Source organism: Cynocephalus volans, chromosome 11, assembly GCF_027409185.1.
Source record: "Cynocephalus volans isolate mCynVol1 chromosome 11, mCynVol1.pri, whole genome shotgun sequence".
Classification (NCBI taxonomy): domain Eukaryota; kingdom Metazoa; phylum Chordata; class Mammalia; order Dermoptera; family Cynocephalidae; genus Cynocephalus; species Cynocephalus volans.
This window is the reverse complement of record NC_084470.1, coordinates 11,061,503-11,079,560: the sequence shown is the minus strand read 5'-3', so window position 1 is coordinate 11,079,560 and position 18,058 is coordinate 11,061,503. Positions and strand designations below refer to the sequence as shown.

Below are 18,058 nucleotides of genomic sequence, written 5' to 3'. Positions count from 1 at the left end.
GCTAAAACACATTGAAGACCTAAGCAGCCAGAAACAGGCAAGCCTGTCCCTGTCATGAGTGTCATGAGCCGGCAAGGCAGGCAGCAGCCCATCTGGGAGGGATCCCAACTCCAGCTGTGCCTTCTGCAGATTTGGGCCTGCTGCCTGAGTTCTCTCTGCTGCCTTTGAGGCCCAAGGGCTTGGGAGGGCTGAGCATATGGGTGGGGAGGAATCACTCCCCACAGAGCCATCCACAGAGGGAGCCCAATGAAGCTGAAGGGGGGACAGGCGTACTCTGCTTGGGGCGTGAGGGCTGGCAGACACCAGTGTGCTGAGGAAAGTCAGGGTTTGAGCTGGAGTTGGGAGAAACTGGAGGCTGGACCACAGAGGGGATGCCCTGGAGCTGGCCCATGGCCAGAGGCCTCTGAGGCCTCACTCAGGGGAAAGATGATCCTCAGGCCCCCAAGTGTGGACCTCTTCCTCTCCAGGCCCTCTTAAAGACACGATTACAAGACGGGGTACAGAGTACAAAGCATGCTGTCACCTTGAAGAAATGCACACTTGATAATAGGAAACAAAATCTGCATCCAACATGTCTGGCATCTTAGCACTCAGCTGTGAACTTGATTAGTGTAAACAACCAAAATGAATCACCCTCTGGCTTTCTTCAGTGATGAGAGAAACCATAATTCCAAGTCCTCACTCATCTTTGCTGCCTCAATGAGCCTCCTTCTGGCCACTTAAGGAACAGTGATGGCAGCAATGCTATAGGACATTTACAATTCAGTGGTTCCTGAGGCCCCTGAAGGCAGTCTTCCATAAAGGATTAAGGAGGTCACCACCCTGTGGGCCCCACACATTACCAAGGTGACAAGTCACACAGCTGCAGAGCCTAATGGCCCCACAAGACATGTGCAAGATGAAGCCCTGGCCGTTGTCCTTGCAGCATTTGGAGCCAGGCCTGCAGGCTCACAGCATGGGAAAGGTGGGGGCAAGCATGGGGTGGAAGGGGCAGCCCCAGCGCCTGCCCCAGCCACAGCCAAACTCCGCAGCCCTGCCAGGCTCCAGCCCTCCCGCTGCTTCAAATCCTAACCGTCACACTCCCAGGTTTGACCACTAATGTACACCATTTAGGGACAGGAATTTATCCCATCTCTCACAACCAAGGCAGACCCAGCCACCCCAGAAGCCCATTAGTTGTGTGGCACCCGATCTCAGCCTTCTGCAGCCTGTGGGGGGCACCCTCAGGACCTGAACTCCGGGTGAAGGCTTTACTCTAACATAGCTGCCATTTCGATAATTCCTAATCTGCTTCATGTATCACGCATTACAGGAGAAAATGCTTTTCCTTAAAAGGCTCTTAAGCCAGCCATGGCAATGCTAGAAGGAAAGGAGCCATGTAACGAGACCTTGATTTCCAGAGGCCAGCAGCTGGCAGGCTTTGCCTTGTCAGAGCCACCTCCACAGCCAAACCGCTGGAGACAAGGTGTCCCTACCGCTGGGACAGCAGGCCCTGCAAGCAACCACAGGCCCACATCTAACTACAGACATGGCACCTGCTTTCATAATCATAATGACTTTGCTAGAAGAGACCCTCTCTCCAGACTGGGCACACCAGAACCCCCTAGGAAGGAACTGCTAGAGAGACCCGTGGCTGATCCAAAGAATTCGGGAGACTAAGCACCCACTGGAGGAGGGGTGGACGTCAGCTAGGTAGGACCTGAATTCCCCACACTGCCGACCCAGCTTTACCTGCTTTATAAATGCACCAGCTTCACCCTGACACAGGGGAGCTGTGCCATCATCGTGTGTCCCAGGATTCTAAAACATACCAGAATTATGGCCAAAAAGAAGAAATACTTTTGTTCAAGGTCTCAAACTGACCAAAACCACTCAAAATCCTGACAGAGCCCTGCCCTGAGTGTTCTAGAACTTTCCCAGCCATGCCACTGTACATGGCTCACCAGCTGTACACAGACTCTCATGGAGTCAGCTTGCCAGGCATGCACTTCAGCTGTTCAGAGGGCTTAGCTCCCTCTGCAGGTTGCGGATGGCCTGAGGCTGTAACTAATGCTCCATAAACCATTAGTTATTCCCCACCATTGCCCACGGGGCTACCTGTGAAGCCCGAGAGCTGGGAGCCCCACAGGACTCTGCTGTGCAGCCAAGGTTAGGGCCAGAACCCTGCCATGACTCTCAGCTGGGGCAGTGGCCACTGCCCAGCCAGGTCCTGGGAACACCACCCTGTCTCTTGTTCTCCCAGCTCCACAAGCATATTCCTTAGCCATGTCATCACGAGTCCTTTGGTTGTCACAGAGCACTCTGAGCCTCAGTTCCCATCTGTAAAATGAGGCTACACATCCTTGCATCACTAAAAGAGTCAGTGTACATGAAAAACTCAAAACTACAGACTACTCTGCAAGTTTATGTTGATAATGAAAATCTCAGAAATGAGTCTCTGTCCTGTGAAGGCAGTAACTGAATCCTAGTGGAATTTTTGTAACAGATGACAGGAGCACACAGTGAGTCACCTGATTAACGCTAAAGTGTTGAGAATGCACATTAGAGCAAATCCCTTGTGTTTACAGCAAATGCATACCGCATACTTGAACCTAGTAAGACAACTATATTTTGCACCTCACCATACCAAATTAGCACATAAAGTACAGGAAATGACACTTGGAGACAGAAAATCAACATGAGTCTAAATCAAGACTCCTCTGCTGAAAACTGTGAAAAGCAATTTACCAGCTTTTTTGCATCAGTGAAAATTAAGCACTAAAAGCAAAGCTTTCTACTTTCAATTAAAGAATCAAGAAGTCAAATTTTAGGCCGAGCACATTTAAATTGTTCTTTTTGAAAGCATGATCAGGTATTACCTTATGTGTGTACACATCATATTGTGAGATACATCATTAGCTATTAAAAAGTATTTGATAATGACTACTCAATTTGCTCTCCTATACAGCTGTATGAACAACAATAACAGTTGTCTATGTGACACAACGTGGGTCATGTCAACTAGGCTGAAGCCAGTCCTCACCCCCACTCTGCTGCTGCTGCCGCCGCGCCAGCCCCAAGCAGAGCGATGCAGTGAGATTAACTGTCCACCAAACTCCTGACTCTTCCCCTGACTTAAAGCTTGACCAGTACAAGGGGTCAGTTAAAGGTTAGCCAGTGTGACAACATAAGTGTTCCGATTCTACCATAGCTATCCATTCTCTTTGAATTCTTGAATCATTACCTATGTAAATACTGTCTCTATCTAGTTATTTAAAACAATTCCAGAGACACAATCTCTCATGTCACCTCATGAAGACCCAGGACAGAAAGCAAGAGATATCAGTCCCATTCTACAGGCTGGAAAACAGGAGAGAAGTGTAATATCAACTTGCATGAGAATGAATCAGCACCAGGAGAAGGACGGCTTAAGCTGTCTGCTCCCTGAAGCCGGTTTCTACCTGGGAGAGAGGTCCCGTGGCTTCCTGGGCAAGTCAAACAGACTGCTTGCCCCCAAAACAGCATCTTCAGCAAGACGATCCTCTTAGCAACACCTGATGGAAATCAATTCAGTCACTGTTAAAATAATTAAAGAAACTCCCAGGCTCAATCAATGTAATTATCATTATTTATTATCAAAATCATGACCACACTTGTCCAGATGCACAAAAACGTGGGGCTTTCGACACTCGATTAAATAGGACATTAACACGTGCACTGTTCATATCTGTGGGTTGAGAGGTGAAAGAGCAAAGGTGGAGAAACAGGACATTCCTAAACGCACCCCTGCAGAAGGTACTGAATTGCTGGATCATCCAATTCCAGCAGGGTAGGTAGTTCACAGAGAGAAACTCAGTGAAGTCCTCTTTAAGCTGTGGGAATCACATGTTTCCCTATGCACTTACTCAGGAGTCTGAAAACCTCTGGCACAGAGGGAGACAGAGCTGGAGTGGGTGGAGAGGGAGGGTAGGAGTGATGCTCCTCCACCACAGAGGGAAAACCCAGGGACCATGGGCCCACGTCCCACACATCCTCAAGAACACAGTTCCGCAATCTGGGCTGCACAGTTCCCACCACTGGCCTCAGTGCATTGCGCTCCCCTTGCCCTTTCCATGTCCTCGCCAAAGAAAGCTATTGCCCCACCTCACAGTAAAGACACTGAAGCTGGCAGGACAGAGCCATGGCAAAATAAGATCCCTGGGTAGCTCATCTACTGCTCTAGTTACCAAACCCTGAGCCATGTTAAAAGTACATGAAGTTTCCCAAGTCCTAGGGAATTATTGTACTTAGAAAGTTTCTTTTTAAGAGAAAATGGCTTTCCATAAATTTACCTTCCCCAAGGCAGATATGTTATGCTTCCCTCTAAATGCAAAATCAAGCCCAGGTGAGGAGTGCCCTTCAGGGCCTGCACAACCTTGGGGGTTGCAGCCACCATTCCCATCACACCTCCAAGGACTGACAGGTACACGTGGACAGAGCCCTGCCCACTGCTCCTCCTGGACCAGGTATGGTGCCCGAGTGTGCAAACTCCCAGCACACACGCAGGGGCAGCTATCACAGGGGCTAAACCGACTGGAGGCTGAGTCTGCAAAGGAAGGGGGACGCAAAGGAGCCCAGATACAGGTGCCCATCGTGCTCATGCACTTCACTGATGTAACTGGCCACCAGCCCGTCGGGGTCATGTAGGCTTCTCCGGAAGGCCCCGCTGTCGCTGAGTTCTAGAACCAGGCTGTACCTCGGCACAAACTTCATCAGCGTCTCCTGACTAAACAACTGGAAGGGAAGCACAGCATGAGGAGAGTTTACCTTCTGACTAAGACATCGTTGGGGACAGGTCCCACTATGTAGCTCCTCACTACCCAGCAATGGCCTGACTTCTCCTGGTGACATGAAAGCCCCTCAGGGCAGAGCCAAGATTAACCCAGCTCCCACACAGGGATCCCCACAGCAAGCCTCGAACCACCCAGCCCCTGCCCTCATGCAGATCAGGCCGAGGAGGCCAACCCAGCATGAGGACAGCCACAGGCACACACCTCTGGATGCCCTGCCAGAACACAGAGAAACATAAATCATGTTCGAGCAAGTCACAACATTGAAGACAAGGCTTACAATGACCTTGACCCACCAGAATGCTGGGTCGAAACCAGCACAGTTTACCTAGAATAAACAAGTCCTCTGATTAGGTTTAAAATACAGTCATGTGTCGAATAACATTTTGGCCAACAAAGGACCACATATATGATGGTGGTCCCCTAAGACTGTAACAGAGCTGGAAAGTTCCTATCACCTAGTGACATCATATCGCAATGCACTGCTCATGTGTTTGGGGCAACATTAGCTGGCAGCAACAGGCTACACACAGCTTAGGTGTGTGATAGGTTATACCATCTAGGCTGTGTAACTATACTCTGTGCTGTTCACACAAGGATGAAATCACCTAATGACACATTTCTCAGGATATATCCCCATCATTAAGCAACACATGACTGTATTCCAACTGTGCAAGGTGCAAATGATGGAGATTTGACAGCAGTTCATGTTCCAAAATTTAAAAATAAATAAATAAATAAAAGCCTGGAAGGGTTAAATGAGCAAGTCCACTCACCACATGATATCACTTCTAAACAAGCCAATCCCACCACTTTCCTTAAAGCCCAGCGTACAGATCCTGGGGGATACCTCCACTCACGAAGTGCTGAGCAGGACGCCTCTAGTGCCCCCTGGGCATGGGTAGGCTAAGGGGCTTAGCTTTGGACTCTGTGGTAACACAGTGCTGTTGAAGAATTTTAAGCAGAGAAACTAGATGGCAAGATACACTATTTCTGGCACAGCAGGACACCAGGTAGGAAATTATGACAAAGCACTCTGCTGAATAAGAACAACGAATAGAAATTGACAGGCAGATTTCTACCTCTTAACAAAGGGAAAATACCCAAACAATTGCAAGTGTCCAACAAATAACGTCTCCCAGTAACTGGAAATATTCAAGCAGACATAGTTGACTGTATGCTAGAAGGTTCAACGTTCCATGAATCAAAGTTGCATTACAGCTCAAAAAATTTCTCAAGGCTTCCCACAATCTGTGAAACGCGACCTCTTGCTGTTTGGTCTTAGATGTTTCCCTCTTCCTCTCTTCTCTCTCCGTCTTATCCCTACGAGATCTCATCCTCTCATTACTGCAACTAGTCACTTTCCCAGAAACCTCTCTAATCTCCACCTATATTTCCAACCCCCAGTGCTAAATCCCTCACTGCCTGGGGCCCATCTCCACCTGGACTTTCTAACAACACTTCAAATTCCAGACTCCCCAGCTCAGGAGACAGGGCCCTCACACCCAGCTGCTGATGCCAAAAACCCAGCCTCACCCAGATCCCAGTCACTCCATGCCCTACGGGCCCAGCCACTGCAGTCTTGCCATCTGCTGTGTGTGCGCCACCCCTACCCTGGACCCTGCCTGACTCCTATCCCACAACACTGGCGTCCCCACAGCCAGTCAATCCCTGCTATAAGCCATGTCCACACAGCCACTGCAGTTATCCTTTTAAAACTTTTCAAAAATTCTTTGCACTACCTCACCTCCCTATTGAACAATTCAGTCAAGAAGCTACTTGTGCCAAAGTGGGATGAGAAGGTGTCCCAACAATAGGATGGCCTAGCACAGCATAGTGCATCAGAGCCCAAGCAGGGTAAAGATGGTGTTCACCCAGAGACGGCTTAGTGCAGGGAATCAGAACCCTTGAGGGGAAGGCTGGCTCCTGCACATGGTCAGGGAAGAAGGGGACAGCCCAGTGTGGCATGCTAGAGACCTGCAGGGGCCATATGAGGGGGATGATGATTACTGATTGGTTGCATTGGGAGGGACTGATCAAATAGGTAAATATATGAAGGATAATGGGATCCAGGTTTGTCACTACTAGGGAAGGGAGGTACAAATGGAAGGGGAGAAAACTAGAATAAATCCCGTGGCACTAGACCAGAAGTACCACCCCCATAATGAGGCAAGCTGACATCACATACCTGCTGATGGCTAAATGGAGAAGACCTGATTCAGGTAGGGACACCAGGCTTTACTGTGCTACAGCTGCTCTGGCCTTCTCCAAAACCCCTGTCCCAGCCCACCCCACCATTCCACCTCCTCCTAAGTCTCGGTAGGAACAGACACTGGCTCTGGAGCCAATAAGGCAAAGAGGAGGAATAGGTCTCTGAAGAGATCAGGATTTCCCTCACAGTGACCTAATGAACTCACACCACTGACAGCCTGGGCCAGCCTGACCGAGAACATGCACACAGCCCCTCACCCCTTGGAGGGGCCAAGCACCCAGCCCAGCACTGAAGATTCAGTAACTGCTGCCTGTTAACAAATATTCACATAGCTGTTCAAATAGTCAATATTAATTTCAAGTATCTATTCAGCCTCTCAAATGGAGCTTGATGGGAAAAAAGACGTCTGCATTACACAAGAGCCTATGTCAGTAAGTCATTCCTCTACAGTACAGACACTCTGAGTTACCATTCAGGGTGTTTCAGGGAAGCCCCTGGGAAAAGAGTAGGATGATGAGTGAGTGAAGGCTGTGCTGAAGGGGCTGTGGCTGGCCCTTGGTGGAGTGGGTGATTTTTTTTTAATGGGAAGGAGTTTGCTATGCTAGGTCAGAGGGCAGAACCCTATGGAGAGGGGTGGGGTGTGACAGCAAGATTCCAAAAAGGCAGGAGGGAGCAGGCAGAATGGAGGCCCAGGTATGTGGTTCTCACATGTGGCCACAGGAAGGGCAGAAAGATGAACCTGAAGGGTGTGGGGCAGAGGGCAAAGTCATGGGATCTGCAGCAGAGCAGAGGAGTTCTCAAACAGCCATGGCAGAGAGAATGGAAGCCCAGAAGCCACGATGGTGACGCTGACAGTGAAAATACCCAGAAACAGGGAAACCAGAAGAAAAACGAAATTAAGGGTTCAAATGTTTAAATTTTCATTTCAGGATGAAGAATAAAATGTGTTCTTAGGTACTCATGAAAGGTACCAAATATCATCAGAAGAACCAGAATTTTTAGTGCTATAAAGATCAAAAAAAGATAATTACATTCATTTTCCATCAGGCCCCACTGAACCACCATGTGGGCCACACAGGTGAGCATGCACAAGACCTGAGCCCAGCCTGGGACTGAAGCAGCAGCTAGCCCCGCCCACACCTGAGCACCAGAGGGGCTTGCAGTCCCCACCACCCCACTTCATGGGCCACACAGGTGAGTGCGCACAGGACCCATGCACTGGTCAAACAGGACCCAAGGCAGCCCACCACATACTCAACTGCATTGATAAAAGAGGAGTCATCAGCAGAACCTACAGCAGAAGTCTTCCCCCTCATAACCCACTCCAGAGTGATAGAAGAATCAAGTGTTCTACCAGATGACCAAACATCAGCATAAAAATACTAGAACTACAAATAAACAAGATATGACAACAAAGAAATGTGGTATTTCTTATACACCAAACCTCATAAAGCAAGAAACCCTTGAGATGTCTGAAAAGGAATTCCAAGCATTGATTTTAAGAAAACTCCAAGAAATAAGAGAAGAATCAACTAGAGAACACAATGAAACAACAAAAAAATCCTTCCAGGATATGAAGGAGGAAATTTACAAAGATTAATAACTTAAAAAAGAATGTAACAGAACTCCTAGAAATGAAGAATTTTCTCAATGAAATAAAAATCAGAACAGAAAACTTGAGAAGAAGGCTAGAGCAAGCAGAAGAAAGAATTTCAGAACTCGAAGATGGTCTTTTTGAAGTAACCTATGCAGACAAAAAAAGGAAAAAAGAATTTTAAAAAATGAAGAAAATTTAAGAGAGCTAGCAGTAAACTTCAAATGTTCAAGCATCTGAATCATGGGTATTCCAGAAGGGGAGGAAAAATGAGAAGGCAATGACACCTTATTCAAGGATGTAATAACAGAAAACTTCCCAGGTATAGGGAGGGATGCAGACCTTCAGATTTGGGAAGCCCAAAGATCCCCAAACAGATTCAATCCAAAAAGATCCTCTCCAAGACATGATAGTCAAACTGGCATAACTCAAAGACAAAGAGTTCTAAAAGCAGCAAAAGAAAAGCACAAAGTCACCTATAAGGGAGCCCCCATCAGACTAACAGCAGACTTCTCAACTGAAACCTTACAGGCCAGAAGAAAATGGGATGATATATCCAAAAGACCAAAAGAAAAAAATTGCCAGCCAAGAATCCTTTATCCAGCATGGTTATCTTTCAGAAAAGACGGAGAAACAGTGTATTTCCCTGACAAACAAAAATTATGGGAGTTCACTACCACACAACCAGCCATGCAAGAAATACTCAAAGGAGTCCTGCATCTGAAATCTCAAAAATGATAATCAATATCACAGATTCACAAGAAAGAGCAAAACCCACAATTAAAACCAAAATGCAAACAAGAAAGAGAAAGAAGCTAAATCATGTCACCTCAAAAATCTGACTAACACTGAAGATGAAAAATAAAAGGGGAAGAAAGTGACAAATGATGTTTAAAACATCTAAACCAAAAGCAATATAATGACAGGAGTAAAGCAACACTTATCAATAACAACCCTAAATGTAAATGGATTAAGCTCCCCATTCAAAAGACACAGACTGACTGATCAGATTAAAAAGCTAGACCCAATTATATGCTGTCTTCAAGAGACCCACCTCATCTATAAAGATATAAAGACAAACAGAGACTAAAAGAGAAGGGATGGCAAAAGATACACCAGGTAAACAGAAACCACAAATGAGCAGGGGTAGCTATTCTTATACCAGATAAAACAGACTTCAAACCAAAAACCATAAAAAGAGACAAAGAAGGCCATTAGATAATGATGAAGGGATCTATCCAGTTAGAGGACATAACAATCATAAATACATATGCACCCAACAGTGGAGCACCTAGATATGTAAAGCAAACACTCTTAGACCTAAAGAAAGAGATAGACCCAAATACAATAATAGTGGGTGAACTGAACACACCTCTCTCAGCATCAGACAGATCTCTCAGGCAACAAATCAGCAAAGAAACATAGGATATAAACTACCCCTTATACCAGTTGGACCTGGCAGACATCTACAGAACATCTCATCCAACAAGTACAGAATATACATTCTTCTCATTAGCACATGGAACATTCTCCAGGACAGACCACATAGTAGGTCACAAATCAAGTCTTAGCAAATTTTAAAAAACTGAAATCATCCCAAGTATCTTTTCAGACCACAATGGATTAAAACTGGAAACCGATAACAAGCAAAATACTGTAAAGTACTCAAGCACATGCAAACTGAACAACAGACTCCTGAATGACCTATGGGAAGAAATTAAATAGGAAATCAAAAAATTTCTTGAAACTAATGAAAATAAAGATACATCATATCAAAACCTGTGGGATACTGCAAAAGCAGTACTAAGAGGGAAGTTTACTGCAATAAACACATCAAAAGAATGGAAAGATTTCAAATAAATGATCTAACATTACACCTCAAAGAACTAGAAAATCAACAATAATCCAATCCCAAAAGTAGTAGACAGAAAGAAATAATCAAGGTCAAGGCAGAACTAAATGAAATAGAGACCCAAAAAACAATACAAAAGATCAATGAAACAAAAAGTTACATTTTTGAGAAAATAAATAAAATAGACATACCATTAGCTAGGTTAACAAAAAAAGGAAGACAGAAGATCTGAATAATAAAATCTGAAATGAAAAGGGAGACATACCATTAGCTAGATTAACAAAAAAGAGAAGACAGAAGATCCGAATAACAAAATTCGAAATGAAAAGAGAGACATTACAACCAATACCACAGAAATATGAAGAATCATAGAGATTATCATAAACTGTACACCAACAAATACGAAAACCTGGAGGAAATGGATAAATTTCTGGACATACACAAACTACCAAGACTGAACCAAGAAGAAACAGAGAACCTGAACAGACCAAAAACAAGCAATGAGATTGAAGCAATAGTCAGAAATCTTCCAACAAAGAAAAGCCCAGGACCAGATGACCTTACAGCTGAATTCTATCAAACATTTAAAGAAGAATTAATACATCTCATCAAACTTTTCCAAAAAGTTGAAACAGAAACAATTCTCCCAAACTCATTCTATGAGGCCAGCATCACCCTGATACCAAAACCAGATAAAGATACAACAAAAAAAGAAAACTACAGACCAATATCCTTGATGAACATAGATGCAAAAATCCTCAACAAAATTCTAGCAATCAGATTACAGCAACACACCAAAAAAAATTATACACCATGATCAAGTGGGATTCATCCCAGGGACACAAAGTTGGTTCAACATATGCAAGTCAATAAATGTGATACACATCAACAAAACCAAGGACAAAAACCATATGATTATCTCAACTGATGTAGAAAAGACATTCAACAAAATTCAACATCCTTTCATGATTAAGACTCTCAGTAAATTAGGTACAGAAGGAAATTTTCTCAATACAATAAAAGTCATTTATGTGGCAAACCAAGTGCCAATATCATCCTAAATGGGGAAAAGCTTTTCCCTTAACAATAGGAACAAGACAAGGATGCCCACTCTCACCAGTCACATTTAACATAGTATTGGAAGTACTAGCCAGAGCCACCAGGCAAAAGAAAGAAATAAACAGCAACAAGATTAGAAAGGAAGAGGTCAAACTATCCTTGTTTGCTGATGACATGATCTTATATATACAAAAATCTATAGACTTTACCAAAAACCTCTTACAGCTGATTAACAATTTCAGTAATGTTGCAAGATACAAAATCAACACCCAAAAATTAATAGTGTTTTTATAATCCAATAACAAAAGGTGGAAAGACATAACATGTTCTTGGATGAGAAGAATTAACATTCTGAAAATGTCCGCTCTACCCAAAGCAATCTACAGATTCAATGCAATCTCCATCAAAATATCAATGACGTTCTTTACAGAAATAGAAAAAACAATCCATACATTCATATGGAACAACAAAAGATAGCCAAAGCAATCTTAAGCAAAAAAAATAAAACCAGAGGCATAACACTAACCAACTTCAAATTATATTACAAAGCTATTGTAACTAAAACAGCATGGTACTGGCATAAAACAGACACTTGGATCAAGGAACATAATAGAAAACCCAGGAATCAACCCACATACTTACAGCCAACTGATCTTTGACAAGAGCACAAGAACATACATTGGAGAAAAGACTGCCTCTTAAATAAATGGTGCTGGAAAAATTGGACATCCATGTGTAGAAGTATGAACCTGTACCTGTACCTCTCAACCATATACCAAAATCAACTCAAAATGGATTAAAGACTTAAATATAAGACCCAAAACCATAAAATTACTAAAAGAAAACATAGGGGAAACACTCCAGGTAATAGTACTGGGCAATGACTTTATGAATAAAACCCCAAAAGCACATACAACAAAAGAAAAAAAAAAAAGGAATTATATCAAACTAAAAACATTCTGCACAGCAAAGGAAACAATCAAAAGAGCAGAAAGACAATCTACAGAATGGGAGAAAATATTTGCAAACTATACATCTGACAAGGGATTAATATCCAGAATATACAACAACTATACAGTAAGAAAACAAATAATCCAATTTAAAAATGGGCAAAGGAGAATAGACATTTTCAAAGGACGACATACAAATGGCCAACAGATACATGAAAAAAATGTTCAGCATCACTAATTATCAGGGAAATGCAAATCAAAACCACATTGAGATATCATCTCATCCCACTTAGACTTTCCATTATTAAAAAAACCAAGAATAACAAATGCTGGCAAGTATGTGGGCAAAGGGGAACCCTCCTACACTGTTGACGGGACTGTATAGCATGGCCATTATGGAAAATAGTATGGAGGTTTCTCAAACAACTACAAATAGAGCTACCATATGATCCAGCAATCCCACTACTGGGTATATACCCAAAGGAATGGAAATCATCATGTCAAAGGGATACCTGCACTCCCATGCTCATTGCAGCTCTATTTACAATAGCCAAATTATGAAACCAACCTAAGTGTCCATCAACAGATGACTGGATTAAAAAAATGTGGTACATATACACAATGGAATACTACTCAGCCATAAAAAAGAATGAAATTCTGCCACTTGCAACAACATGGATGACTCGGGAGAAAATTATGTGAAGTGAAATAAGCCAGACAAAGAAACAGGAATACCACATGTTCTCACTCATAACTGGCAGCCAGGAAGGAAAGAAAGAAAGAAGGAAAGAAGGAAAGAAGGAAAGAAGGAAGGAAGGAAGGAAGGAAGGAAGGGAGGGAGGGAGGGAGGGAGGGAGGGAGGGAAGAAAGAAGGAATGAAAGAAAGAAAGAAAGCCCACAACAATACATTGAACTTTCGGAAAGAAAGAACAAACCTAAGGATACTAGAAATGGTGAGGAGGGAGGAAGGGGTTTGGGAAGTGATAGGTGGGTAAAGGGCATAAAGAAATATCACAATTTGTAGGAATGAATATGTTAAAAATAAATTTTAAAATTTAATAAAAAAAGAAGATTTACTTTCATTCTGTTTTTTGATATTATAATTTTTTATAGTTACCTTAAAGATCATTCTTTTGATAAAAGGTCTCTCGGATAAGAAATCCAACATGGAAAACCCAGGGTTAGGGCGAATGCTTGACATTCCAACCCAGTACCCTCCGGAGCTGCTGGGGCGGATGTTGTCTGGAAATCCAGGCATGTTCTCCACAAAGAGATCAGCCCCTCCATTCATCAGGCCAGACACGTAGACTCTGAAAAATCCACCCAAACAGGCAATGAGCAGTAACCTCCCCCACCCCACCCCAATTAAGGAAAAAATGTTAGCCAATCACCAAATTGGCCTTGACCTAAACATATTTAAGGAAACTACTATAAATGTGTCCATCATGAACAAAAGCACAGCTGCTGAGGAGCCCTTGGGAGCTCTGGACAAGCTTGAACAGAGGAGAAGCTGGGGGTTGGGGTTGAGACCAAGGCCCACCTGGCAGAGAAACAGGGCTCTGGCTGCACAGTCAGCATTAAACCAAGACACTCTCCCTGGGACTCTCAAGTACACTGAGAAATGGGAGAAACAAAACACACCCTTGAATTCTACTCTTATCATATCATGACAGAGCAGAAAGTGCCCTACAGCATCTCAGATTTTTGTCAATCACATTTCCATATCCATCCCAGCCCATGACAAGCTCTGGCGAACAACTGACAGCTTGGCTGGCACCACACGCACCTTCGTATCCTCGCCATGGTTGTTTCAGCCACCAGGACAAAGTCTTCTGCAGGAGAAAGCTGGACTCCGTTTGGGAACCGCAACTGGTCCAATAAAACTTTTACTTCCTTGGTCATGGTATCGTACTCCAACAGGCTGTGCAATGCCAAAGCAGAGGGTCACATGGGGGGAGCCCATGGCCTCCCCTTGGGCTTGGAGCTTTGCTCCCCCTTCTGGACCTTCAGGGCCTGGGCTGGGGCCTGTGGAAGGTGACTGAGCCTCACACTGGAGTGGCCAGGCCCCGGAGGCCCTTCTGCATCCGAGCAGACCCATGGCATCCTCTTCCAGAGAACCCCCCACTCAGTTCTTGTGATGACCAAATTGGGGAGAGGAGGCATATGCTCCAGCCTCACAGGAGTCCCCTTCAGAGGGGTGACCTGAAACCCAGACAGCCTGGAACAACACCCTCAGAAGAACTGGCCCGTTTAATTTCATCGAGAGAGAGTAAAAACAACTTGCTCCATTTTGTTACATCCGTCACCTGTTCCCAGAAGCCATCAGGTCCTACCCTGGAAGCAGAACTATTACACACAAAAACACTCCCATGGTTCCTAGAAGTCATAAGCTCTGCTGAAGTCCCGCTACCTGGCTGGTTAACTGAGGGAAAGACCTGAAATAAACATTTACCGCCCGTCATCTGTGCCCTCCATAACCAGAAGCAGGAAATCTCGTCGTTGCCATTTGCTGCTAGAATCTGTGAAATAAATCTTCTTTCCATCCCGAGTGACTGTAAGATCATTCACAAAGGACATTTTCTTCCCCTCAATGGGCATCTCGGAAGACAGCAGCAGTTTCACTTCACCTGAAGTTAGAAAAAGATGGAAAAGGATTTGCTTTCATTCTAAGAACCTGATTCCAAAAATTTCAAAACATTAATTGGCCTAACCAATTTAAAAGGAAAAAACTAAAACGAGCTTCTTATTTCATGTCAGAAGATTTATTCCTTCTTACAGTAAATAAGTGTATTAGCTGTTAGTGGATGAATTTTTTGAAGACTAACTTCATTAAAGGTAGAATCTTTTCTGTAAGGATGAGGAACTCTATTTTATTGAAGTCAGCTGACTTCAAATAAATCTATTAAGAGTGTTATATAAAAGGCACTCGTTCTATTTGTTTGCTTAAAGAGCAATATAAAATGTTCTACTTATCTGCTTTCAAATAAAGTAGCAGTAGTAAGTTTTTAAAAATAAGAGGACATTTATTGAGTGCTGAGCTCTGTCCATGTATAACCTCATTTAAACCTTCATAACAATCCCATGAGGCAGGTACTACTATTATCCCTATAGAGAGCCGAGTAATTCGTACAGTTGCACAGCCTGCAAGCAGTAGAGATAGGGCCCCCTGGGCGGGCAGTCTGCAGTGCACAAGTTCAGGCCCCCCACAGTGCCCACGATGACAGACTCCCACACAGCACATATCCCCACCAGAAAAGCATGTGCAGCAACCATTACAGCACTGGTAAAGGTGACAGCATGACCCATCAGGGAGAGAGGGAGAAGGAACTGGAAAAAATACAGAGATAGGGAGAAGGCAACAAAGAGAAGCCTGAGAAACAGAAAACATGCACCATGTAAAGAGAAACACAGAAATATAAGGACAGAAAGAGGGGTTCTAACATCCTTGAAATGAGTCCTTTAGAGAACCTGTGGCTAAAATACAAATGCCCAAGAAAATCAGAGCATGGACCAAATGCAGTCATGGTAGGAACTTTTCTGAGTTTAAAACTAGATGATATTTGTAGGCAATGCTTTCAGCACTATTCAATGAATAAGAAAACACTAGAGAGTGTCCAGCAGACCATCTTTAACAAATTCTATTAAATCTACTTATGCTCATATTGTTTAAAAGATCCAAAATCATCAGAGAAGGAAATAAGATATCATCACATACGTTTCCAAGGATTTACTTCAAATAGCCCTTTGTATGCATCAGCCACAAAAAGAGTCCCATTGGGCCCTGCCCGGATGCCCAGGGGTCTCCCACAAGCTGGTTCGTCATCTGGGGTTTCTAGGAAAACAAAAGGATAGGAATAGGTGGCTGGTCCAAAATTCTACCTGTGCCCTCCTCAGTGTCTAAGTATCTCATCCATCCCTCTTGACAGCACAAAAAAAGACCATGCATTAGAGCTAGAATGGCCCCGTCAGGTGTTCACTGTGGGGTGTTCACTATAGGGGCTTACTGCAGGTGCTCACTGTGGGGTTGCTCACTGCAGGGAGTGCTCACTGAGGGGTGCTCATTATAGGGGCTTATTGCTCACTGGGGGTGCTCACTGTGGGGTGCTCATTGCAGGGCGTTCACCACAGGGTGCTCACTACAGGTGCTCACTGCAGGCTGTTTACCACAAGGTGCTCAATGCAGGGTACTTACTGCCAAAATGGAATAAAAAAAGGCAGATTAAGGAACCATCATATAAAACTGTGTGGGTGTGGGTATCTATGAGCAGAAAAACATTTGAAAAGTTATTCACTAAAATGTTAACAATGGTTACACCTGACAAGACTCGGGTGATCTTCACTTTCTCCTTTGTATCTTTGTGATGTTTGCATTTTACAGTGAATGTATGATTTTTATAAAAATATTCCAGCTATTAAAAAATGATAACTAATAAGAAGTCTCTGAACTACCAGTTTTTAAATGGTGGGATTTTTTTTCTATTGTGGTTTTCCAAAATCTGAGTGACTTAAGGGTATTTTCGCTTTGAATGATGCTGCCAAAATTCGTGAGAAACTAACATAGGAACTACGTTTAAGCATCCAAGTAAAGAAAAAGCCACTTGTGACCACACCCACGAATCTCTGAAGTTAGTACAAAAGTGAACACAGACCCGAGTGGAATGAATGGTGAGGGGTGTGCCATGAAGTGTCAAGCAGGGGCTGCAGCCACTGCCCAGATGGGCAACTGTGAGTGCAGGGTGACCACCAGGCACCATGAGGTTCACAGCCCACAGCTCTAATGAAGAGATCATAACAATACCACCTCACACTCTGCCTGCCATGGCCAGGGGTTCTTTTTCTCCCAGGGAAAAACTGACTTCCAGTGAAAAGCAGTTCCATACAGCAATCTGGCACCTTTCTGACACATGGTATGGGGGACTGTTGCCAACTTACTGCACGGGCCTGAGCCAAACCGGGCGATGGTCTCTACTTCACCATTTTCAAGTTTTACAACCCGTCCATCCGCTGTACCAGTAAACATCACATCTGTTTAAAATCACAAAAAGGAGAAAGAACAGTACAGGGTTAGCCTAAGAACTGTGACCATGCCACTTTTTTCTACATTAGAAGGGACTTGTATATGTTGTCCATCTCCAGAGAGGAAATGGTATACTGAAAATGAAGGAGAAGTGACATGTGGGAATACACCTGCGGCAATACAACTGTGGGGCCAGGCATGGGGCCTAAACCTGACTCTGAAGCAAGGGTGCAGCAGACACCAGTGAGCAATAAAAACTGTGAGGACTTTCTCAGTCCTGGGGCTCTCAGGCTGCCACTCAGCACTCAGAGACCTTGCTCATACTCACTCAGGTCAGTGTCTGCTGCTGACACTGTCTATATCCAACTAAAGGAGAACTAGGCCTCCTTCAGGATAAAATTAAAGCACATAAGTGCTCACTTTGGCAGCACATATATTAAAATTAGAACAATACAGAGAAGATTGGCATGGCTCTTGAGCAAGGATCATACCCAAATTCATACAATGTTCCACAGTTTTAAATGTACATTGCAAACTCTAGGGCAACCACTACCAAAAGTAAAAAA

General features: G+C 44.0%; 1 protein-coding gene and 1 non-coding gene across 4 annotated transcripts in view; one reads left to right on the top strand and one right to left on the bottom strand.

Annotated features, from left to right (window-relative positions):
- APMAP (adipocyte plasma membrane associated protein) overlaps positions 1-18,058 on the bottom strand; it is a 72,799-nt gene that overhangs the window by 31,422 nt on the left and 23,319 nt on the right. The window contains exons 4-9 of one of the 3 annotated variants that reach the window (XM_063114306.1): positions 17,408-17,500; positions 16,191-16,307; positions 14,928-15,102; positions 14,262-14,396; positions 13,593-13,785; positions 2,805-3,533 (exon numbers count right to left, since the gene is read on the bottom strand). In XM_063114306.1, coding sequence (XP_062970376.1) covers positions 3,507-3,533; positions 13,593-13,785; positions 14,262-14,396; positions 14,928-15,102; positions 16,191-16,307; positions 17,408-17,500 — 740 coding nt within the window. In that variant the 3' untranslated portion in view covers positions 2,805-3,506. Of the gene's footprint in view, positions 1-2,804; positions 3,534-3,589; positions 4,753-13,592; positions 13,786-14,261; positions 14,397-14,927; positions 15,103-16,190; positions 16,308-17,407; positions 17,501-18,058 lie in introns of those variants that run through there. The other 2 variants (XM_063114304.1, XM_063114305.1) reach the window with 2 other exon arrangements.
- LOC134391401 (U6 spliceosomal RNA) lies at positions 17,905-18,011 on the top strand. The gene has a single exon (XR_010024948.1). It is a non-coding gene; the product is annotated as a U6 spliceosomal RNA (small nuclear RNA).